Here is a 24384-nt window from a genome sequence, read left to right as displayed (position 1 = left end):
CGACGATGAGGGCCGTGGTGGCGCTGCGGTGCGTGGAAGGGAGAGGGAGATGGCGATGGCCGGTTTCGGAGTTTATGAGGTAGTTGGCGTATTCTTTGTTGAGGGAAAGGTTGAATTTGATTTGGAGGTGAGGGAATATTGTGGGGCGGGCTGCCTTTTGGGTTATGGAGTAATTGGTGTGGTAATAGTATTCAGGATCCATGCTTGGTGATGCAACAGATCAATGGAATTTTTTGTGAGGCACAAAGGTTTAAAGCATTTATTTATAATGTGAGGAATTGTGAATCCAACTCCAATCAGGAAAGTAAGTAATTATCTCTACATCACCACTACTTAACTAATTTAATTACTTTCCTTTTAGATTTTTTGTGAACTTGTGTTATTTACTCGGTTTATTATTATTTTCAGATTTTTGGATTCTGTTTTTTTGTCGAATAATTCTTTTTAAACTTTTGGCTTTAATTACTTTAAAAATATTTGTCCTCTTATTTTATGCTATTTAAATATTTTGATAAGGTTTACCCATTTTTTAAAAAATTTAGTATATCGCAATTTTTTTAAAAAAAGATAAGAAATCAAAGCATATTAAAACTCACAATCGGAAAACTGATTTCGTAACATATAAGCTTATTAGCACCAACTACTTTTAGAATTCTGACAACTTTATATTCATAAATCGTAATCCCTATTTGTGTAAATGAAACTTGACACCATTATATTCACTACAAAAACTATGAACAAATATGTTGTATTAGTAATAATAGTGATTTCATTAAAATTTCAAAACACACCACCACAATTAATAACTCAATTTGTCTGATAATAAGAGTTACTATTTATTTTTAACACAGAGTTTTAATCAATATTGAATTCAACTTTTATAACAAAATATGTTTCACTTATTAAAGTGAAATGTGGCTTCCATATCAGCAGGCAAAAGGAATATAGTACTACCATGCACATATTCAACTAAAACTTACTCCCTCCATTCCAATGAGTAATGTGTAGTAGTATCTTTTTTATTAGCACGTCTCAAACTAAGTGATAGTTTTGATTTTTGGCAAAAAATTCTCTTATTTTCTTATTATTCCATTGTCATTCTTTCCCAGATTAACCCACAAAATATCATTTTTTCAATTCAGAAATACTATGAAATACTGTATATTTGCAAAATAATTAGGTCCATTATTTCCAAAGGTCACATGGGCCATTATTTACGATATAAGAACTATGGCCCAATATACTTAATCAACACAAAACTGGCCCAATTATCATTTGTAACGAAGATTTCACATTCCCGCCCAAATATTTCCACTGGTTTGAAATTCCACTCACCCCTTCTCTTCAATCTTCATCGCTTCTTCTACTGAATTCGGACACTCTCACACAAGTTTCCACAATTGCTTTGTTAACGGCCGTGCGAAGTGCAGAAGTGCTCACTGCTGAGTAGAGATCACGGACTCCAGTTGACGAAACATAATATACCTCACTTTTGTGGCTGAATATCTATCAATGGGGATAGATATGGAATCGACGACCACCGCCGCCGACTCCGTTCCCGAGCCAACTCGGAAGGCGACTCCACCTCCTAGGCTATTTATCCAGGAGATGGTGATGAAGAATTTCAAATCATATGCGGGCGAACAGCGCGTTGGCCCCTTTCACAAGGTTAGGGTTTCGTTTTTGTTGAAATTCTTTCAATTTTTGCTAACATTGTTGCTGGAGATAAGTGAAGTACGAGATTTCAGTTGTGTTTCTGCGCAATTCGTTGAGAGTGCTGTTTTTTATGTGCAGAATTTCTCCGCTGTAGTCGGTCCTAATGGAAGTGGGAAGAGCAACGTCATAGATGCGATGCTTTTTGTGTTTGGGAAGAGAGCTAAACAGGTGGATTTCTGAACTACTGGATTTATTTTTGAAAGCTGAAATACTGCATTTTGCGTAGTTATTTTAAATTTCGGTGTATGCAACATGCAGATGAGGCTAAATAAAGTTTCGGAGCTTATTCACAACTCTACAAATCACCAGAATTTGGAAAGTGCTGGTGTATCAGTTCACTTTCAGGAGATTATTGATTTGGTATAGCCTCTTTTGGGAGTTGTATTTTATTTCTGAAGGTGGTGCTTCAGGTTCTGTGGTACTGACTTTTACTTGCTTGTAGGATGATGGGAATTATGAAGTTGTCTCCGGAAGTGATTTCATAATTACACGTGTTGCATTTCGGGATAACTCCTCTAAGTATTATATCAACGACAGAGCAAGTAATTTCACAGAGGTGACCAAATTCTTAAGAGGGAAAGGTGTTGATTTGGATAACAACCGATTTCTGATTCTTCAGGTTCACACTTCACAATCTTTTAAGCTTATTCCTGCATATTCGGCATCCCCAAGTTTGTTATGTCACTAGTTGAGTGCTCTGTTTTTCGTCAGGGTGAGGTGGAACAAATATCACTTATGAAGCCAAAGGCACAGGGGCCTCATGATGAAGGATTTCTAGAGTATCTTGAGGATATTATTGGAACTAACAAATATGTAGAAAAGATTGATGAATCATTTAAGGAGTAAGTTATCAATTGCATCACGAAGAGTTGCTTGCTGTTTTCTTGCATACTATTTTTGCAGGCGCTTGTTAATTTTCAAAATTATTCATGTAATTTTGTGTTGCCACTCAGCAAAAGGTTTCTAATGTAGATGCGCTGACTGTTTTGTTAGCTAAAGTTCACATAAACAGTTTTCAACAATTTGTTTGTTAATATTTTGTTTCAACTCTTTAGGCTGGAAGCACTTAATGAAAAGAGAACTAGTGTGGTTCAAATGGTGAAGTTGGCTGAGAAAGAAACAGAGAGCCTGGAGGTGTGATTTTAATGTAAATTTTGTATACTTCTATTGATTCATGTATGTAGTTAGGGAATTTTCACATTATTATTAATGGCTCAATTTACCAGGGTGTCAAGAATGAAGCAGAAGAATACATGCTTAAAGAGCTGTCACTGTTGAAATGGCAAGAGAAAGCTACCAAGTTGGCTTCTGAAAATAATATCACTGAAATAGCAGATATTCAGGCAGCTATTTCTAGCCTAGAGGCAAATGTAAAGTCTGAAAGGTGATATTCTTCTCATGAGTTTAAACTTTAAACTCTTTGATACACTTTTTGACTTCTCCTGAAAGATATTTGTCCATGTTTTACAGGAATAAAATACAAGAAAATACCAAAACATTGAAAGAACTTGAAGCTTTGCATGTGAAGTACATGAAGAGACAAGAGGTTTAACTTTTAGCATTCTTTACACCATCATTTGTGGATGTTCTTGTTCATTTAAGCGTATGCCAAACCTTAGTTTAATATTTCATCATTTTTGGAAATTTCAGGAACTGGATAATGATCTCCGGCGCTCAAGAAATGATATAAAGGAATTTGAAAGGCAGAACCTGAAAGATCGAGAAGATTATGACCACTTGAAGAAAAAGATAAAAAAGCTGAATGACAAACTCGAAAGGGTATGAGAAACAATAGCACATGTTATGTATGGCATTTTTCTTACTTCACATATTGTTTGTATCTGACCAAATATTTCCTGAGTTTTCCTTAGGATGTGACCAAAATTGCAGACCTTACTAAAGAGTGCGAGGACTCTGTGATTGAGATTCCTAAGCTTGAGGAACAAATTTGTCAGTTGCAGAAACAGTTAGTGAACGAGGAGAAGATCTTGGAAGAAATAGAAGAAACTTCTAAAGGTGGCTCCTTCAACTTTTTGGTGTATTCTATAACTGGGAACTCGGAATGCTATATGGTGTATCATTCTTTCTCCGGGTGTTCGTCCTCATGTTTATATAATTTCATGGACTTTCTGTTGATCAATATATTTATTACTCCATTTATTTCTCACTGCCTAATAGATACATATGAACATGAAAAAACATGTGTGATTGTACACACATGCTTATCCTTGACAGCACTATGCAGGCTAACTGCTTATATTTAATACAACCTTAGGAACTTCTATTTGTCTTTTCTAAAGGCATTCATAATTCAGTGCAGCAAATTAATTTACTTCATGATTTCTATATGAGCATGGAATGCATCTATGAATTCACAGGCTTATGAAATAAGTTTATTAAGTACATCGCCATGCAATCTGCTTTTTTTCCAAGAAAAGGGCTTGTTTACCTTAATGGCATTATCACATCTTTTCTTTCTCCTTTTTTTTCGAATTTTTGCTTTTTGATTTTTTAAGTTTCCATTTTCTGAAGTAAGATCATATGAAAAAGTGATTGTTAATCTCATCTTTATATTCTCTTCTCTATTCCTTTTAGGTTCAGACTTGTTATCGGTGTTTAATAATTCTTATTTGGTCCTTTTCAAACAGCTGAAACCGAAGTTTTCCGTAGTGAGCTTGCTGATGTTCGTACTGAACTAGAACCCTGGGAAAAGCAAATGATTGATTGCAGAGGAAAACTTGAAGTTGCTTCTGCTGAAAAAGATCTCTTGAATAAAAAGGTGAGGCTGGTGATAAGGGCTGTCATTGCAATGTTTGTTAGTAGTAGGTATTTGCTGTATTTTTCTTTTTCTCCTCTATAATTTATGAAAATTGAACGTAGGCATCTTTTAGTGTGTCTGCTGCAATCACGTTTTTATATTGTTTTTGTGAATTTATTACTTGTCAATATGTGCATCGTTAAATACTATGATTTGCAGGGTAGTGAGGACTGCATATTTAGGGATGTCTCAACTATAGTGCATTGTTGGATTTGTTGTCTAAGTTAATTCTGCTGATCCCTATCCTGTCTTGATATTCCATGCTAAAAACAAATCTAAAAGGTATCCGTTTTTGGACCTTGGTAGCTAAGTTTCTTTGTTGATAATTGCTGATGATTAGTATCTGTATTACAGCATGAAGCTGGTTGTGCTGCATATGAAGATGCAAAGAAGAAGATAGTTGAAATTAATGCAACAATTGAGACAAAAACTTCAGCTGTTAAAGATATTGAAAATGAGCTAGTGAAGAAGAAATCTGAAGCATCTGAAGCTCGTAAAGTGGAGCAAGTAAGCTATTATAATGTTAACTTTCCTTTGATATTTTTTTTGTAATTCCTAGTTTTAAAAATCGGGGTGCTGATTGGGAAATTGCAGGCTTTGCTTGAAGAACAACACAAGTTAGTTCTTCTAGAACAGGCTGCTAGACAAAGGGTTGCTGAGCTTTCATCTACTATGGAGTCTGAAAGGAACCAAAATTCTGTTTTAAAAGCAATAATTCACGCTAAGGAAGCTAATATTATACCGGGAATATATGGCCGAATGGGAGATCTAGGGGCCATTGATGGTGAATACACATCCATTCTTTATGTTTTGCAGTATTTTAGTCTGAACTTGAATGTGACTAAATTTGACTGTGTCGGAGAACAACAAGGTTTTTATATTTTCTACGGTAAACTTGTTCCATGAACTGTCTGTTGTTTATGGTGTGCCTGCTATGGTTAATTGCTCATTTCTAGACTAGGATTATCTGTGTGAAAATGGAAAATGGAGTCTTAGTTTACATCTGAGTTCCCAGAAATGAATATATAGTGTGAACCTGAAGTGCCATATAAAACTAATGTATAATGCATGTAACGTATTTAGTAGTACTAATTATTTTTGGATCATATTCAGTGATATTCAGTTGTGTCTTGTTGATACTTTTCTGATCATTCATAACTTTTCTGCAGCAAAATATGATGTTGCTATATCAACTGCATGTGCTGGACTTGATTATATTGTTGTGGAGAAAACTTCTGCAGCCCAAGCATGCGTCGAGCTGCTGCGTAGCCAAAACCTTGGTGTTGCTACATTCATGATTCTGGTAGATAATTTTGTCCGCTTAGCTATTTTAACATCATTTGTATCAGGTGTAAGAGTCACGTGTTCTCTCAATATGTACTAATTAAGCAAAAAAATCATTTGAGACACATTTTTGTTGATGCTTTCTCATAACCTCTTCAGATATAGATAGTCTTCGTATAGTTTACATTTGTCCAGTTTACTAGATGAAAGAGCTTGATTTTTATTGCCAAGAATAATTTTGTAAAGAATATGGAGAAATTCTTTTTCTGAAACTCGAATTTACATTCATTGTTCTTTGCAGGAAAAGCAAACCAATCATCTACCTAGGTTAAGGGAGAAAGTTGTCACACCAGAGGGTGTTCCTCGCTTATTTGATCTCATCAAGGTTCAGGATGAGAGGATGAAACTTGCTTTTTTTGCAGCACTGGGGAACACCATTGTAGCTAAAGATATTGATCAGGTAGGCCTCATGCTGTTTTTCTTGTTAAATTTATTAAAGAAATGAAAATTAGCATCCATTCACTAATTTTGCATAAAAAATGTTGAAATATTTTTCATTTTCTCCATGTTACTGGTATCTGATTATGCTTGCAGATATCCTGCACTGCACTTTCCAAAATATTTCCATGTCACAAACACCTTTGTTTCCAACATACAGTATTAATTTATATCTTAAATCACTGGTTTCTTTCTTCTATGTTTATCCTGACATTACAGGCCACTCGAATCGCTTATGGTGGAAGGAATGGATCCTGGCGTGTCGTCACACTTGATGGTGCTCTTTTTGAAAAATCTGGTACAATGACTGGTGGAGGGAATCGGCCAAGTGGTGGCAAAATGGGGACCTCTATTCGTGCTAGTGTGTCTGGAGAGGCTGTGGCAACTGCTGAAAAGGAGCTATCAGATTTGGCTGAAAGGCTAAATAATATTAGGAACAGAATATCTGATGCTATTAGGAGTTACAGAGATTCAGAAAATGCGATTTCACCCTTGGAGATGAATTTAACAAAAACCTGGAAGGAGGTAGCTCAACAGCGTTAGATTGTTGGTTATATATTGTTCATATGCATATCAAGGATCATTAATCACATCAACTATACTTGACTTGACAGATAGAGAGTCTAAAGCTATTACTTGGAGATCTAGAAAAACAGCTGTCTTCACTGAAGGCAGGATCACAGGCATCAAAGGCAGAGCTGGCTAAGCTGCAAGAACTTGAACACATCATTTCCGAAGAAGAGAAAGAAATGAACAGGCTTCTCAAAGGTTCAGAACAACTAAAAAACAAGGTAACTGTATCACAAAATCTCTATGCCAATCTATCAGCTACATGATCCTGAAAAAGTTGCATGAAAAATATAAAATGCCTTGTACACCTGTTACTTCCTTTGTCCTTTTACAATTTGCTTTCTGAAAAAGCACAACTGAGATTTTCTCATTTAAAGGTAAGGATCTTAATCGTATGTGAGATTTCAAAGTTTGTTGCTACTGCAAGAGGATTAGTTCCATTTGCAAACTGAGGCTTAAAACTGAGCAAGGAAGTTATCATCTCATGTATACTTTTCCATTTTTGCAGGCTTTGGAGCTCCAGAACAAAATAGAAAATGCTGGAGGGGAAAGGCTGAAAAAGCAGAAAGCTAAAGTTAGCAAGATTCAGTCTGTAAGTAAAAGTCAATAATGCTGAACAGAACTTGAACACGTTACATTTCCTGATTTTGGCATTTTTACTTTTTTCATCCCACCAATTTTTAGGATATTGATAAAAACAGCACTAAGATCAACCGCGACAAAGTCCAGATTGAAACTGGCCAGAAGACAATTGAAAAATTGACAAAGGGGATTGAAGAGTCCAAAGTTGAGAAGGAAAGGCTATTGGGCGAAAAGGAGAAATTACATACCGCATCCAAGGAAACTGAAGAAAAAGCTATAAAAGTTATGGAGGATTCTGTTAAGATACAGGAGGCAAGCATTCATTTTTCTGTACATCAAATTTCTACTTATATTGTAATTTAAGCCAAATTGTAAGCAACTTGTTTAAGTTACTGGTGGTTGTGTTTGCAGGTAATTAATGAGCATAAGGAAGTTCTGGACCAAGCAAAATCAGACTATGAAAACCTTAAGAAAGTCATGGATACCTTACGAACATCTCAGGTCTGGTTTACTAGTTTCTTCTTCTTTATTTCGTTCTTAACTTGTAACTCTTTGTTAGCATCAACTATCTATTTAATCCAATAATATATGACACAGGTTGATGCTGAATACAAGCTACAAGATAAGAGGAAAGCATGCAAGGAGCTAGAAATTAAGGGGAAAGCTTACATGAAAAGGCTTGATGATCTTGAAATATCTATATCAAAGCACCTGGATCAGTAAGTGTTTGGTCTTGGTTAAAGTATCACAGTTTTCTTAATGATACCGTAACATCGCTATGTCTTCCTATTTGATTTTTCTATGTTTCAGAATTTCTGTATTTCATAAGCTGCTGGTTTTGGTAACCTTCTAAATTGAGCAGGATTCAGAAAGATTTGGTGGATCCGGTGAAGCTAGAGGTAGTTCTGACAGATGCAACTCTTGCTCAAACAAGTGACCTTAAGCAGGGTCTTGAGAAGGTGGCGCTCCTTGAAGCTCAATTGAAGGACATGAACCCAAACCTTGACTCAATCTCAGAGTATGCATTAACATTTTGGGGATCATAAGTTTAGAAAGGTGTATAGCTCTTTTTTATGTTTCTGAGCTTTTACTCTATTTTCTGTGATGAAGGTATCGGAAGAAAGTTAGTTTGTATAATGAGAGAGTTGCAGATCTTAATTTGGTCACTCAACAACGTGATGACATAAAGAAGCAATATGATGAATGGAGGAAGAAGAGGTGGGTAATTGATGGAAAAATTGAAAGTAATAATTCCTTATTATCATCCTCAGTTCTTTTAAACATTTTGCCATGTTTAACATGTTCAGGTTAGATGAATTCATGGCTGGTTTTAACACAATTTCGTTGAAACTAAAAGAAATGTATCAGGTTAAATACAATCTCTGTTCAATTCTCATTGCTTGATATGATTAGTCATTTGTTTAATTTCTTTTTCATTGTGATGCTGCCTTTGCAGATGATAACACTGGGAGGGGATGCTGAACTCGAGTTAGTGGACTCCTTAGATCCATTCTCAGAAGGTGTCGTCTTCAGTGTCAGACCACCGAAAAAGAGCTGGAAGAACATTGCCAACTTATCAGGAGGCGAAAAGGTACTTTTTCGACTACAACACACACACCTCTGACAATTTCTTGATTCCGCAGCAACATTTACTCACACACTAAAGCTTCTAATTGACTTCTTATGATGATATATCAGACCCTCAGCTCACTAGCCCTAGTATTTGCCCTCCACCATTACAAACCAACCCCACTTTACGTGATGGATGAGATCGATGCTGCTCTAGGTACACCTACCAGAAATTTTCTCAGTCATTTTCCCCCTTTTAAAACCCCGTCATCGCTTTTTAACAGCATCCCCACAAACTTCAATCTCTATGACAGATTTCAAGAACGTATCTATCGTGGGGCATTATGTTAAGGATCGTACAAAGGATGCACAATTCATCATCATAAGGTTGTGGTTGTAAATAAATTCGTGCTCCATTTTCGATTATGTTATGTAGTATGTAAATTTTTGTACTCACATAATTTTGTTTTCTACATGCAGCCTACGTAATAATATGTTCGAGTTGGCTGATCGACTTGTTGGAATATACAAAACCGATAATTGCACAAAGAGCATCACCATCAATCCTGAGAGCTTTGTTGTTTGTAAACAACAGCCTTCTTAAGATTCTCTGCAAAATCTGTCTTTTGCTTAAGTATTTCTGGAGAAATACTAATAGTAGTATGTAATTATAGAGACATTCACATACGAAACTCATTATATCTAATATTCATATTTTGACAACCATCTGTGGAACTGGAATGGTTTCGAATCAAAATCAAAATTTCCACAAATTTTGATGGATTGATTTCATTTCCACCATCCTTGGAATTGGAATCGCTACCTTATGGAGAATCTAATACTTAGTCGGTTAGTCCTGCTACATTGAGTTCCCATTACTTAATTAGATCTGCTTTTCTGAAGTACTTAAAAACTTTATTTTTTTGGTAGTATTATTGTAGTACATGCCAAAACATTACACATGGTTGAGATTTTAGTTTGGCAGCACATTGCTGTCAGTACTCCTCATACGACGGAGCTTGAACGACAGCGAGAGGGATGGGGTTATTGCAGCGGTAGGGTCGTCTGAGATACGAATAAAATTATAAGACCAAGCTCCACCTAATGTGCCACAAACAGGGCCTAGTAAATACACCCAAATGCCTTTGTAGTAGTTGCTTGCTAGTGCAGGGCCGATCGTCCTTGCCGGGTTCATCGATCCTCCAGATATCGGCCTGCATTATCAAAAGATGACTGAACATCAATATCATATCATACAATATCATATTTTACGGGATTCACTTACCCTGCTAAAATGGAAGTGATGCACACTGCAGACCCGACCGCGATCCCTGCAAGCTCCCCAATCTAATAACCAAAGACACAAAAACAGGATTAGTGGACATAGTAACATAAAAGTTTATTGGTTGGGAATGGGGAGATTCTTACAGCTTTGGTATCAGTAGCAACGGCAGAGGTGACGAACATCATAGAAAATGTAACTACTATTTCCATGATTAAGGCTTGAAGGTCTGTCCCAGAAGGAGAAGTTGTGCCCACATGTTTGATAGGTTGTAATAGAACACGTAGAGTGAATCCAGCACAAGTAGCACCTGTTATCTGTGCAGCTGCATAAAATGGTACCTGCATTTTTTTTCCAATCAATTTTCTTTTTTACTATTCCCCCATTCTTCTAAAATAAAGCTTTTGTGAACGACACACGTTTTACTATGGAATTAGTAAAGGAAAAGAGATACTAAAAAGTAAAAGTGGTTGCAAATAATGTCAGCAGATAATGAGACTTGCATTATTAGCAGTGTTTAGTCACGAAGCAGTTTTCAAGAGGACAAAAATGATAGTACTCCATCTCTTACCAAATGATAATGATGTAGATTTGGGTTTGTACAATTGTATATAAATAATGATTATTGGGGTGGAAATGGGTTGTTCTCCTATGTTTCCAGACAAAAAGATTCTATCGTTTGTTGTCAATAATATTATGATATATTTATTGAAAATATCGACAATTAAAGCCATGAAAAATAACGTCCACCCAAATTCTTGACTAGGATGGCCTCATCTCACATGTTATCATCAACACTGCCCACAAGCATGTCATGCAATAATACACCTCAGATGTGCACGTAATTAAGACACACTTGAAATACAATATTAATCCACTATCTAATTTGTTATTCTCATAAAAATATTTTTAATTAAATATATACCAGCTTGGTTTATTTTATTATTTTTAAAAATATCTTCAATCTAATATATATCAACTTGGTTTATATTAATATATAATAAGATCTTTTAATTTAATATAGTTATAATAGAAGTATGAAATGTCTAATTTGGAAAAAGTTTAGTGTGATAGTGAGTTCCAATTTTATATACACTAATTTAATAATGAAATGTGCGGGTAAAATATCGGACCTGATTCCACGGGAAGTGGCGGACGGCGGCGAAGGCGAGGGTGACGGCGGGGTTCATGTGGGCGCCGGAGATGTGGCCGACAGCGTAGATCATGACGGTGACGATGAGACCGCCCGCGATGGAGGCTCCGAGCCTCGAAATCTTGTGTTCATCGATACTACTTAGACCGGCCGTGCCACATGTCACAAACACCAATAGATATGTCGCTATTATTTCCGCAATTACCTGCACACCATTTTTCACTATTCTTATAACAAAAGTGGAATAACTACACTAAAATAGTGATACATGCAAGTTAATGGAAAGAAATACTCTGATATTAAGAGGGTGATTAATTACCTTTTTGAGAAAATCTGGCGGGTAATTATGTTTGAAGAAGGTGGGAATGTTGGTGGTTGCATCGTTCTCCATTTTTTGTTTTGTGGGAATTGGAGAAAGGTGAAGATCAAAGAGGACGAGTGAGTAGATGAGGAGCATGAAATTAGTGATGTTTATATGACCAGGTTTTTCATTATATATATTTACTTATATGGATATGGGTAGTTGGTTTATGGAGTTGGTCCCACTAATAAGGGGGTCTTTTTCTTGGTTTTTCATTATAATGGCAAGTGCATGGTTCCTACAATTACAATGTGTCTCAAGATTATTCATCCTACCCTCACTTCGTGACTAATTTAATTGAAGATAAAATCTCTTTTACTTATTATATATTGTATTTTCGTTTTATTTTGTCTGACATATAGAACATTACCTTAATATAAAATCAGTCTTATATTAGGAATTATAGTATATTCGATCTAATTTATTTACAAGGTTAAAATGAAAGAGGGCGACGCTATAATAATTTTGTGAACCGGCGGTCCAAATTTTTAAAATTTCCTAGTACTACTACTACTTTTTTGGATAGATTTATGGCCCAAGGTAGATCTTGACTACTACTGCGTTTATTTTTTTAATACTACTTTTTATAACTACTATTACTTTAATTTTGGTATAGAAGGCACATGTTGGATTTTTATTATCAAGTTGACCATTTAAAACTTTATATGATACGGTTGGTATAATCATATCCTACAGGCCTTAAGCACTACTGTATATTTTCACAAACAATTACACACAAATATTATACAGAAAGTTATAGCTAGTGTGGTGAATTGAGGTCCAAATGTGTTGCTCAAATTGAGATATTTTTGTACAAAACGATCGTTGTTTTTTATTTTTCAATAGTTATTTCTAAATTATATGATATTTTTGATTAAATGGATATGATTTTAGATTTAAAGTGACATCTATCCCTTTCTAATTCTAGTTACATTGAAGTAAACATATTCTATTTGTATTAACGAACCCAATAATCTTGTCGAATATCAGGACCTACTCTTTATAACCATAAGGTAGGACAAATTTAGAGACAAATTTATCTACCACTACAACATTTCATTATATTTGTCCCCTTCACCACTTTTCTCATTTATTGCGCGGAAGGTGTGAACCTCTATATTACTTTTATTTATATAGTAATTATCATATTTTCGATAGCGATTTTGCAATTGCTATTTGAAACTGTTGACATATAAATTTAATTTGGGAAAACAATAGCATAAGTCGTTACTTTCTTGTTTTTAATAGAATAAGAAGTAGTCATCATGTCCACAGCGTTTCTAATAAAATTAGCTTCAAACTGTAGCAAATTTTCAACTGTCTGTAACCCATTTTTAGCATAACTCACAACTCAGTTGATAAGATATTTTTCTTACCATAAACATTAAATTGGGAATTCAAATCATTATTGAAATCAACTAATTAAACACAACTCAATTAGGTAGATATCTTGCTTCTGGATTGGGCTCAATTTTTGGGCTGATGCTTGTGGAATTGGGCTTAGCGGGCTCCAATGTAAACATACCAACACAAAAGAAGTAAATCTATTATTTACTTAAATATAAGGAGAAAATATTACAGTCTGTATAAATTCACAAACATTATACAAAAAATTATAGCTAGTGTGGTGACTTGATGTCCAAAAGCGTTGCTGAAATTGAGATATTTATTATACAAAAAGCTCGATCATTATTTTTTATATTTAAATAGTACAGTACATGATATTTTTGATTAAATGGACATAATTTTAAATTTAAAGTGACATCTATCCCTTTTAAATTCTATTTACATTGAAGTAAACATATTCTATTTATCAATAAACTTGTCGAATATCAGGACCTACTCTTTATCACCATAAGGTAGGACAAATTTGGAGACAAATTTATCTACCACTACAATATTTCATTAAATTTGTTCCCTTAATCACTTTTCTCATTTATTGCGCGGAAAGTGTGGACTGCTAATTTACTTTTATATTATCATATTTTATATAACGATTATGCAATTGCTATTTGAAACTGTTCACATATAAATCTAATCTGAGAAAACAATAGTATAAATAGATCCTTTCTTATTTCTAATGGAATAAGAAATGGTCATGTGACTCATGTCCACAGCGTTTCTAATAGAATTTGATTCAAATTGAAGCAAAATTTCCACTGTCGTAATCCACTTTTAAACACAGCTCATAACTCAATTGAGAATCCATATAATTTTGAAATCGCTACAGTATTAATTATTAAACACAACAGTAAGATATTTTCATTTTATCAATCCACTTTTAAACATAATCATGATTCTATATTGAAACCTAGTGGGCCGGGTTGCTCTGGATTGGGCTCAATGTTTTGGGCTGATGCTTGTGGAGTTGGGCTTAGCTGGTTCTCATGAAAACATACCAACACAAAAAAAAAATGAAATAAAAGGAGATAGATAATGTAACAAGCTCAAATTAATTCTTTATTCAATAATGAAGATTTTTATTCCACACAGAAAAGTTTAAAGAAAAAAAGTAATATATCAAAGTTGTTTTATTACACTTTATTGTTAGTATTATTTTGGTTCAAAATTGCAGTGGCTAAATGTATAGAATCTCAAATATTTGTATGAAACATGTATAAGTACCAACAACTAGGATAAGAAGCCCCATTAACACAGTGCACCTAATGACCACCAACTCAAATCCTAGATCCACACAACCTCCACAAATCCTTAGGTAGCACAAACACGGCAGCAATATCGACCCTATAACCGTCGTAAAAGCTCCAATAAACGACATGAAAATTTCGTAGTAAGGTATGGTTAGGGCCACAAGGACAGTGCTGCATAGCAGCGCGCTTCCTGTGAATGCGCTGCCGATTCTTTTGCCATGCGCAGACAGCAGCCGGCTCTCTACTGCATCGACAATAGGCTTTAGAAACAGCGCGTATTTAGCTAGAGGGTTCACTAGAGCCGTATACGTTGCTACTTTAGCACTCAATGCATTTGTAGGAAGATTAAGAGTTATCTGAGACTTCAGCTGCGAACCGAACATTAGGTATCCCAAAATAGCCATTGATACGCAAACAGACGTAGTTATCACAAAACATACAACCAAAACCTGCAAAAAAAAGAACACCAATTAGCACTCACCTTTTACTCACAAAATCATCGTAGCAGATTTTCAATTTAGTCTTAGATGAATTTACCCATTTGAACTGTTTTCTGTTTCTCATCGAAGTATAAAGAGTAGGGAAGATTGGATGATTACAGTAACAGAGTGTGTACAAACTCAAACTAGTAGGTAGCCCACTCCAGTTGAGGAACACTCCTTTCTGATTAAATCCAACGCCATCAAACGCCCCGGACCAGACTACAGAACCTGCTATGACAACGGTAGCCACGATCCCAGTAGCAGATACATATGATAGAGTGGTGAGATTATCTATCCAAACAGTAGGCATGATTATAACTGCAGCTAACAGGATACATGTTTGATGCCCGTTGATCACGAACCCTTGCACGCTGACATGGAGATTCGGTACCAAACTGTGCAAGTTATCTGCAACTAGTATTAGGAAGCTTATGGCAATCAAGTAGAGTTCAAGATTAATGAAAATGGAGACGACGAGCCTCCCTCTAGCACCAAACGCCTTTTCACCTATGCCGGGAAAGGTTCTTATATTGGAATCGGCTTGCATACATTTCTCGATCAATAGGCCTGTGTAGCACGTTGCAGTTGGAATGATGAGGAGGAGAAGCAAGCTCGCCCAGCCTCCACACGACAGCGCGTATGGCACTGATAGAACTGCGATCCCTGGTGATAGTGAAAACATCGTTGTAATTGTTGCGTACGAAAAGAGAAATATAGGAGTATTATGAAAAGGAGAAAGAACATATATACCTAGAAGAGTATTTAGGCAATTGAAAGTCGTCTTGAAAAACGATGCAGTTCCTTTGCCACTATCAGCCAAGATCGGTACAGTTACAGAATCACAAGCATCCTGCATTGTTGTTATTGGCTTTCGAATTCAAGAAACATAAGATAAATTGTAATCCTACATACATACATATATATATGGAAGGCTTAGATTGAGTTAAAACATGTATTGTTATAGTTTCATATGAACATCGATCATTATGTGAGAAAAATTGCGCAAAGCTAAACTAATTCATTAATGGTGGATGGCAGATGTCATTACAAATTCAATACTACATGTCTGTTTGTGATGATATGTTTGAAATTACATGTCTATTTATGATTATATGTTTGAAATATTAATCTCGTACATGAGAATGTGGGGTTTGAGCAACTATAATTGATACTACCTCCGTCCCCTAAATATTGACACACTTTGACCTGACACGGGATTTAAGAAATGTAATGGAAAGTGAGTTGAAAAAGTTGGTTGAATGTGGATCCTACTTTTAAAGTATTAGTTTTATAATAAAATGTGAGGTGAAATATGAGGTCCACTGCCAAAAATGATAAAAAAAAAATGAAGTGTGTGAAATATGGGGTCACCTAAATCTGAATCACTTTGCGAAGACAAATGATGTGAAAACCCTAAACCCTAATCAAGACTTTTTGAAAATGTCAAATGATATTAAAAATCGTGATTGTTGAATAAGAAAGAAGAATAAAGAACAGACGTGCCAAGGAAAAACAAAATTAAGTACTACTACTACTACTATAATAATTTCAAATAACATGGCCAAATAAGAGCAAAATTTAATTAATCTATTAAGATAAACCCTTGATTAATTTGAATGGTTTTTTATCACTAAACTAAATGCAGGTATTCTGATTTTATACATATTCCTCTGAATATTGAATTATTAATACAGCTGTACGAACATATTTACTACTATTATTGATGTATAAATTTGAACACCTTGACCTTTTTTTTCCAAAGAATACTCCGTACATGTTTTTGTCATGCTACTTGATAGTACTCCAGGCAAACACGTTTGTTTAATTATATCTAAAATATCTTGATTGCTTATATAATTGTGTATATACCTAATCAAAATATTTTTTATTAGATTTATATTGTGTATATACCTTATTTAAACGCATATATATGAAGTCAACTGCTACTATATATTATTCTCCACATTTGTAAATATCTTCTTTGCATATACGTTCATACCTGGAGATGAGAAACAGTATCATATATACACATAACACACTAAAAGTGTCAAAGAGAAACTGCCGGTGAAGATACGACGCCGTTGAACGGAGACACCGTCGCCGTTATTCTTGGGCTTATTTTCTTGATTCCGGATTGGGCTCGATGCTTTGGGCTGAGATTGTGGAGTTGGGCTTGGCCGACCCAAAGGAGAAAATGTAACACGCTCAATTGTTATTTATTTCTACAACACTAATTCAAAATAAAGCGAAAATTGGCGTTCCAACAATCATGCCAGCATTAATTAATCAGCTTATTAGCAATCCCTCGTTTTGAATCTCAAATCATATTTTAATTCACTTTTTCAGGGATATATTTACGTGAGAACAAAAATGTACAATCATACTCTCTTTTTTCTAAAATAATTTTACAATTCAAAAACTTATTATCCAATATTCATAATCCGTAATCCATTTATTCATAATTTGACAACCCATTATCCAATATTCATGTTTCATAGCCTCTTTTATACCACCTTTTATAGTTCCATAAATCCACGCTTTTATACTTCATAAAAACCATTTTAAAAATAATATTAAATGTGTACTATAGGGGTGGTAACACCTAAAAAGACTCTCCCCACTATGGTAATTCTCTATTTTTCGAGAAAGCTTCTTCATTTTTAAAGTAAACCATCGTGTCCACATGGCTTTCCGTTTATCTTGAAAAACAAAACAATATAAAAATAGCATGACAAATTCATGTACTACTATTCTTTAACACTACAATCAAGAAAATAATGAATAAGAAGAGTCCAGGGTGTTCAAATCTATAAATCAATCACACTAAATATTTAAGAAGCTGTATTACTAATTCAATATTCAAAGAACATGTTAGACATAATTTAGTGATAAAAAACCATTCAAATTATTAAGGGTTAATTTTAAACTTGTATGACAATCTAATTATATACAAGTACTAACTTTGTTTTTCCTTGGCACGTCTGTTCTATATTCCTTTTCTTTATTGCACAACCATGGTTCTTCACATCATTTGTCATTTTCGCAATCGGAAAAGTCTTGATTGCTCCACAACGTGATTCTTATTTTGTTTTTTTAATAGTTGATCAAACGCTGTAATCACATGTAAGAGATTAATAATTCAAAAATATCACCACAAATATACATGTATTTTCAATGTTATGACTATTGACGACGTGTACTATTTTCGAATTTGTAAAGGTGCTGGTGACAACCATTAATATCACGGATTAATATAATAGTCATGTGATGATGCTCCGATGGAACTATAATACTACATGTTTTAACTAAATCTAAGCCTTCCATGTTTTAATCCATTGGATGAGATTAATTTGATTTTAGTTATACAGATTTCATCCTAACACAACCATGTATATATATGTATGTATGTAAAATTTATCTTACGTTTCTTGAATTTTAAAGCCAAAAGAACAATGCAGGAGGAGGCTTGTGATTCTGTAACTGTGCCAATCTTGGCTGATAGTAACAACGGAACTGCATCATTTTTCAAGACGACTTTCAATGGCCTAAATTCTCTTCTAGGTATGTTCTCTCTCCTTTTCTACTATGATTACTACCATCATATAGTTCTCTTTTCAACTACAATGATGTTACTATCACCAGGGATTGCAGTTCTATCAGTGCCATACGCGCTGTCGTGTGGAGGCTGGGCGAGCTTGCTCCTCCTGCTGGTCATTTCAAGTGCGACGTGCTACACAGGGATACTGATCAAGAAATGTATGGAAGCCGATCCCAACATAAGAACCTATCCCGGCATAGGTGAAAAGGCGTTTGGTGCCAGAGGGAGACTCGTCGTCTCCATTTTCATGAATCTTGAACTTTACTTGCTGTCCATAGGTTTCCTCATACTAGTTGCAGATAACTTGCACAATCTGTTACCTGATCTCCAAGTCAACGTGCAAGGGTGGTTCGTGATCAATGGGCGTCAAACATGTATTCTGTTAGCTGCGGTTATAATCATGCCCACTGTTTGGATAGATAATCTTACCACTCTATCATATGTATCTGCTACTGGGATCGTGGCTACCGTTGTCATAGCAGGTTCAGTTGTCTGGTCCGGGGCGTCTGATGGAGTTGGATTTAATCAGAAAGGAGTGTTCTTCAACTGGAGAGGGCTACCTACTAGTATGAGTTTATACACACTCTGTTACTGTAGTCATCCAATCTTCCCTACTCTCTATACTTCGATGAGAAACAGAAAACAGTTCAAATGGGTAATTCATCTAAGACTAAATCGTAAATCTGCTACAATGATTTTGTGAGTAAAAGGTGAGTGCTAATTGGTGTTCTTTTGCAGGTATTGATACTATGTTTTGTGATAGCTACGGCTGTTTGCGTAGCAATGGCCATTTTGGGATACCTAATGTTCGGTTCACAGCTGCAGTCTCAGATAACTCTTAACCTCCCTACAAATACACTGAGCTCTAAAGTAGCTACATATACTGTTCTAGTGAATCCTCTATCTAAATACGCGTTGTTTCTAAAGCCTCTTGTCGATGCAATAGAGAGTCAGCTGATGTCTACGCATGGCAAAAGAAGCTGCAGCGCATTCACAGGAAGCTTGCTGCTCTGCAGCACTGTCCTTGTAGCCCTTACCATACCTTACTACGAAATTTTCATGTCGCTTGTTGGAGCTTTCACGACGGTGATAGGGTCGATATTGCTGCCGTGCTTCTGCTACCTGAGGATTTGTGGAGCTTGTGTGGATCTAGGATTTGAGTTGGTGGTCATTAGGTCTACTGTGTTGATGGGGCTTATTATTCTAGTTGTTGGTACTTATACATGTCTGTTACAAATATTTGAGAATCTATACATGTAGCCAATTAGTGTATATCTATGTATTTGTGTATGAAGATGTAATAGGGCAAAACAGCTATAAAAATGCAGCACTACAATTTTGTGTCATCACTAATCCAAATATACAAACAAGGTTTTCACAACTTCTTGAGATATGTACCAGACTTTATATATACCCAATAAGACTCAATCTTATCTTATCTATCAAACCAAATACTCCTACCACCTTAATAGATCTACTACCGAACAGCAAGGGATGAAAATTTGATAATTATACTGTAGCGGATAAATGACATATGGTTAGGTTTAACCTGAACATTGAAATTTTATACCTAATTATTAGGCAATCTATTAGCTAACATAGATTACTGTAAACAATTTGGAGAGTAAAATTATCAATTAGATGTAACAGAGAAGAAAATGTATGAAACTACGCCTATAGTTCGGTATCAAATTTATTTTCGTATTCAAGTATGTTCAAAGTCAGCCTATACTCCTACAACAAAAATAATTGAATTCATCTTTCTCGTTCCAATTTCACATACAAACTTAAGATGCAAGTCAGAGAAAACGACATGCTTGATGTTTGTGGCATGGACAAATCTGAGAAGGGTGAATCAGTGAGCTACATTTCATCTGGAACAACCTCATTTTTCAAGACAACTTTCAACACTGTCAACACCCTTGCAGGTTTCTATCTCTCTCATGGTTTCTCTAACATAATGACAATATGTTTCCCTCTTGAGATTTGGAGATTTAACAAATAAACCACATTCTTTTCAGGGGTTGGGATTATGTCAATTCCATATGCCATATCATCTGGAGGTTGGTTAAGCCTTATACCTCTGTTCGTCATTGCTAGTGCGACCTTCTATACAGGCTTGTTGATTAAAAGATGTATGGACGCAGACCCGAGTGTAAGAAGCTATCCTGATATTGGTGATAAGGCTTTTGGTAGAAAGGGAAGAATACTTATCTCCGTTTCCATTCATCTCGAACTTTTCTTAATTGACGTAGGTTTTCTAATATTAGCCGGAGATAACTTGCATAAATTACTACCAAACCTGGAAACAAACATACATGGTATCCAAATTGGAGGACCACGGAGTTTCATCATATTAGTCGCCCTCGTGGTACTACCACTGATTTGGATTAATAAGATGACGACTCTCTCATACATATCTGCCACAGGTGTCTTAGCCTATATAGTCATACTAGGTTCAGTTTTATGGTCAGGCCTATTTGATGGTGTTGGATTTCATCAAAATGGAGTTCTTATAAACTGGAGCGGACTTCCTACGGCTTGCAGCTTATATACTATGTGCTATCATGCTCATTCAGTTTTTCCCACTCTGTACAACTCGAGCAGTAATCAAAGACAATTCCACTTGGTAAACTAAATTCTTCGAGATTTTATTCTTGATTCACTTGTTCGGTTAGGTTTTTTATAATGCTTTTGACAGGTTCTCCTCGTCGGCTTTGTGTTCAGTACAGCAACCTATGTTTCAATGGCAATTATCGGATACCTAATGTTCGGATCAGAAGTAAAATCGCAGATAACATTGAGTCTTCCAACAAACAGTTATAGCTCTAAAGTGGCAACTTTCACTGCTTTAATCAATCCTATAGCCAAATATCCATTGCTGTTAAAGCCAATAGTTGACACAATTGAAACCTATTTTAAACCTTACTGTGAGAGAAGATTCTACAGTTTACTGGTAAGAACTATCTTGGTCGGAGCCAGTGTTATCGTAGCTGTGGCCCTGCCGTATTTTGGATACCTAATGTCACTTATTGGAGCATTTTTTAGTGCAACAGCTTCAATATTGCTTCCATGCATATGCTACTTGAAGATCACACAGGCTTATAGGAAGTTTGGTTTCGAATTGGCTATCATCGGCTTCATCATGCCGATTGGCCTTGTTATCCTTGTTCTTGGTACTTATATTTCCATATTACAGATTATCCATAGCCTTTGATGGCAGTGTAGATTTGTTACAAATATTTATCATCATTAACAAAAAGTTACATGCTTTCATTCATTTGATGGCACACTATCAATCTCTACTTGAACTTAGATTTCAGCAATTATGGCTAAATCACATAACACATTTCAAATATGACAACACGTTTCATTCAAAACAGACCATCTTCATATGCAAGTTAAGTATTTTCAGCAGCAAGAATATATCATCCCAAGCAAAGCAAGAGTTGTCTCCGGATAAGAATCTAAAAGTGTTACCGGCTATCTCTATGCAGCTCTCTCCAGCTATCTTCTTCAACCCTTTGACTCTCATTTTGCTCCTGAGAGCACCTGCTTTCTCCCACAATCCAACTTCAGCATAGTTGTTTGCGATCATCACAAGGTTGCCGCTCCTCTTCGGTTCTAGCTCCATCAGCTTCTCCCTCGCCCTCTCACTCACACCGCTGTAGTCATTCATGTCATGAATGTGACAAGAGCTGAGCAACGCCCTCCACACAACACCATCAGCCTCAATAGGCATGCTCATCACAAACTCGTAACCCTCTTTAAGACGGCCAGCACGGCCCAACATGTCGACCATGGCGCAATAGTGTACCATCATGGGCTTGATCCCATGCACTTGTTCCATCTCTTTGAAATAACGCTGCCCGTCCTCTGTCAATCCACCATGGCTACACGCACTAAGAACTCCAAGAAAAGTCACGCGATTAGGCTTGACAGATTGATTCCTCATCTCCTGAAATATCTCGAGGGCTTGTCCAGCAAACCCGTGCTGCGCAAACCCAGTGATCATAGAGCTCCATGTCCAGACGTTTCGATGAACCATCCTATTAAAAACAAAACTAGCATAACCAACATTCCCACATTTCCCATACATGTCGACGAGAGCAGTTCCCAGCTGACAATTCACAACCATATCATTCTCAATCACCTGAGAATGCAACCACTTCCCCAAGCTCAAATTCCCAAGCTCCGCACAAGCAGAAAGCACAATCACCATGGTCGTCTCGTCCGCCACAAATCCAGCGCGTCTCATCTTAAGAAAAAGCTCCACCGATTCATAAAACCAACCGCACTCCACATTAGCATTCATCATCGAGTTCCAGGAAACAAGAGTTCTGTGGGACATTTCATCGAACACCCTGTAGGCATCCGTCAACTTCCTACAAGACCCATAGCAATGAATCATGGTGTTCTGCACATACACATTTAGATGCAAACCATGCTTCAACGCATCCCCATGAACCTGCCGCCCCTCACTGAAGCCGAGAAATGAAGCGCACGACTTAAACACATAAGGGAAAGTATGGCCGTCGGGTCCGACTCCCAACCGCCGCATATCGAGAAAAGCCCTCAAGGCCTCTCGCTGCGAGCCCGAATCGGAGGTGGCGTAGGCCCTTATCACACTGTTCCATGACGAAGAATCCAAGTTTTGATAGCAATTAGCAAGACGGTGAGCGTGATTTATGCAATCAATTTGATGTTTCGCCTTGAGTGAAGCGGAAGTGCACAGCTGGATGATCTCCTCAGCGAAGCAGGAGTTGCGATGGAGGCCAGATATTATTAACTGGACATGAATCTGCAACAGTTGTTTGAGCGAAGAAGAAGAGTGTAAGAGAGAGAAACATCGCTCCAGCAGCGGCTGAATTTCAGAGATCGTTGAAGCCGAAAATCGGACCATACCATTTCCGAGGTCAAGTTTTTTTATATGGAAGCGGCGTTTTGCTAAGATTATTTACAAATTATGAAAATTTGAATAATTGTGTATTATAAGTGAGATTTTATTTTCCATCATCCTCTTTGCCAAATCTTCCTTCTATTCATCCTTGACTGACTAGACCTATATGTTGAAGACAGCGCTAAAAAATGTGAGCTTTTCTTTGTAGATTATTTGTGATGATTCAATTCGATCAAATCCACTCAAGCTGCTTTAACAGTAGTATATTTTGAATGATAATGTCATAATTGTATGGAGTAAGTTGCAGGATCGAGTTCAAATATATTTATGTTATTTGGTGCCTCGCTTGCTATTCCAATTTCCAACATACTCTCCGTCGTTGTGACTAATTCCAACTAGCAATTGCCAATTGGAACGGATCGCCAATCGATCTAATTCATCTTGCTGTTTTGTTCATCGCACGTTTATAAATTCCCCATTTTTATGCACTCATGTTTCCTCATTGCTAGGATCCTTGATTGTGTTTTTGAGGCAAATGAATCGGTCATTGATTTCAATACTAGCCTCAAAATAGTTGGGGGAATTTCGTATTGTAATCTATCTGTGATTTCGAGCAATCGGTGCAATGAATGCGGGTGGGCCAGCCGGGATATAAAGCCGGAAACTGGTTTCATCCATTCAACATATCTTAATCCACCTCCAACCCAGGTGAGAGTAAGGTCACTATGCCACGGCAATCCTCTGTATCTACGCACACGAAATAAGGGGTTTTGAAAATTTCGAGTAAACAGGGCCGTGGTCCTGTCGATGATTTCTCAATTTTGAGGAAACAGAGAAAGACGAACTGATACAAGGAGAGATGTGAGTTGGGACATCGCAGTGCAGAACTACGAGGAAGTTCTTTTTGCTGCCATGTATCA

At 36.3% G+C, this 24384-nt stretch overlaps 5 protein-coding genes across 9 annotated transcripts; 2 read left to right on the top strand and 3 right to left on the bottom strand.

The window, feature by feature from the left end:
• Positions 1-1336: 1336 nt before the first annotated feature.
• Positions 1337-9760, top strand: LOC125207997 (structural maintenance of chromosomes protein 4-like). Its single transcript, XM_048107536.1, has 28 exons — positions 1337-1668; positions 1795-1884; positions 1975-2076; positions 2159-2335; positions 2428-2558; positions 2772-2850; positions 2943-3100; positions 3187-3262; positions 3367-3495; positions 3588-3732; positions 4365-4495; positions 4889-5041; positions 5129-5318; positions 5704-5837; positions 6120-6278; positions 6536-6841; positions 6931-7107; positions 7395-7478; positions 7571-7780; positions 7880-7969; positions 8066-8187; positions 8331-8486; positions 8579-8686; positions 8776-8836; positions 8925-9059; positions 9167-9254; positions 9352-9424; positions 9518-9760. Exons 1-28 carry the CDS (start codon positions 1513-1515, stop codon positions 9639-9641), a joined length of 3744 nt encoding a protein of 1247 aa, XP_047963493.1. The 5' UTR covers positions 1337-1512; the 3' UTR covers positions 9642-9760.
• A 170-nt stretch (positions 9761-9930) lies between these two features.
• On the bottom strand, positions 9931-11927 carry LOC125207998 (aquaporin NIP2-1-like). Its single transcript, XM_048107537.1, has 5 exons — positions 11792-11927; positions 11453-11677; positions 10466-10660; positions 10323-10384; positions 9931-10251 (listed from the first exon to the last, which is right to left on the bottom strand). The coding sequence occupies exons 1-5, from the start codon at positions 11861-11863 to the stop codon at positions 10011-10013; spliced, it is 795 nt and encodes a 264-aa protein (XP_047963494.1). The 5' UTR covers positions 11864-11927; the 3' UTR covers positions 9931-10010.
• A 2484-nt stretch (positions 11928-14411) lies between these two features.
• LOC125206873 (amino acid transporter AVT1I-like) lies at positions 14412-15822 on the bottom strand. The gene is made up of 3 exons (XM_048106088.1): positions 15717-15822; positions 15022-15629; positions 14412-14933 (listed from the first exon to the last, which is right to left on the bottom strand). The coding sequence occupies exons 1-3, from the start codon at positions 15820-15822 to the stop codon at positions 14412-14414; spliced, it is 1236 nt and encodes a 411-aa protein (XP_047962045.1).
• Positions 15823-18745: 2923 nt separating this feature from the next.
• On the bottom strand, positions 18746-23616 carry LOC125203667 (pentatricopeptide repeat-containing protein At2g36730). 5 transcript variants are annotated; one of them, XM_048102065.1, is made up of 3 exons: positions 22045-23615; positions 18994-19070; positions 18746-18884 (listed from the first exon to the last, which is right to left on the bottom strand). In XM_048102065.1, the coding sequence occupies exons 1-3, from the start codon at positions 23465-23467 to the stop codon at positions 18849-18851; spliced, it is 1536 nt and encodes a 511-aa protein (XP_047958022.1). In that variant the 5' UTR covers positions 23468-23615; the 3' UTR covers positions 18746-18848. The 5 variants fall into 5 exon arrangements, with proteins under 5 accessions (XP_047958022.1, XP_047958021.1, XP_047958024.1 ...); XM_048102064.1 differs by having other exon boundaries at positions 18792-19070; positions 22045-23616; XM_048102067.1 differs by lacking the exon at positions 18746-18884 and having other exon boundaries at positions 19057-19124; positions 22045-23612.
• On the top strand, positions 19162-19899 carry LOC125203669 (amino acid transporter AVT1J-like). The gene has a single exon (XM_048102069.1). The coding sequence runs from the start codon at positions 19348-19350 to the stop codon at positions 19822-19824; it is 477 nt and encodes a 158-aa protein (XP_047958026.1). The 5' UTR covers positions 19162-19347; the 3' UTR covers positions 19825-19899.
• Positions 23617-24384: the final 768 nt, after the last annotated feature.

The sequence above is a fragment of the Salvia hispanica genome, chromosome 2 (assembly GCF_023119035.1).
Source record: "Salvia hispanica cultivar TCC Black 2014 chromosome 2, UniMelb_Shisp_WGS_1.0, whole genome shotgun sequence".
NCBI lineage: Eukaryota > Viridiplantae > Streptophyta > Magnoliopsida > Lamiales > Lamiaceae > Salvia > Salvia hispanica.
This window is presented reverse-complemented; position numbering and strand designations above follow the sequence as displayed.

What these genes read in the sequence shown, in the direction of transcription:
- LOC125207997 (XM_048107536.1), top strand. Translation starts at nt 1,513, where the DNA reads ATGGGGATAGATATGGAATCGACGACCACCGCCGCCGACTCCGTTCCC. An exon ending in TGAATGACAAACTCGAAAGG is followed by an intron (nt 3,496 to 3,587) that starts GTATGAGAAACA and finishes AGTTTTCCTTAG; the next exon opens with GATGTGACCAAAATTGCAGA. An exon ending in GATGAATGGAGGAAGAAGAG is followed by an intron (nt 8,687 to 8,775) that starts GTGGGTAATTGA and finishes TAACATGTTCAG; the next exon opens with GTTAGATGAATTCATGGCTG.
- LOC125207998 (XM_048107537.1), bottom strand. Translation starts at nt 11,863, where the DNA reads ATGGAGAACGATGCAACCACCAACATTCCCACCTTCTTCAAACATAAT. An exon ending in GCCACTTCCCGTGGAATCAG is followed by an intron (nt 10,661 to 11,452) that starts GTCCGATATTTT and finishes AAAAAAATGCAG; the next exon opens with GTACCATTTTATGCAGCTGC. An exon ending in TTGCTACTGATACCAAAGCT is followed by an intron (nt 10,385 to 10,465) that starts GTAAGAATCTCC and finishes TTTGGTTATTAG; the next exon opens with ATTGGGGAGCTTGCAGGGAT.
- LOC125206873 (XM_048106088.1), bottom strand. Translation starts at nt 15,822, where the DNA reads ATGCAGGATGCTTGTGATTCTGTAACTGTACCGATCTTGGCTGATAGT. An exon ending in TTGCCTAAATACTCTTCTAG is followed by an intron (nt 15,630 to 15,716) that starts GTATATATGTTC and finishes CACTATCACCAG; the next exon opens with GGATCGCAGTTCTATCAGTG. An exon ending in ACAGAAAACAGTTCAAATGG is followed by an intron (nt 14,934 to 15,021) that starts GTAAATTCATCT and finishes TTTTTTTTGCAG; the next exon opens with GTTTTGGTTGTATGTTTTGT.
- LOC125203669 (XM_048102069.1), top strand. Translation starts at nt 19,348, where the DNA reads ATGGCCATTTTGGGATACCTAATGTTCGGTTCACAGCTGCAGTCTCAG.
- LOC125203667 (XM_048102064.1), bottom strand. Translation starts at nt 23,467, where the DNA reads ATGGTCCGATTTTCGGCTTCAACGATCTCTGAAATTCAGCCGCTGCTG. An exon ending in GAGCTGCATAGAGATAGCCG is followed by an intron (nt 19,071 to 22,044) that starts GTAACACTTTTA and finishes CAACTCCATCAG; the next exon opens with ACGCCCCGGACCAGACAACT.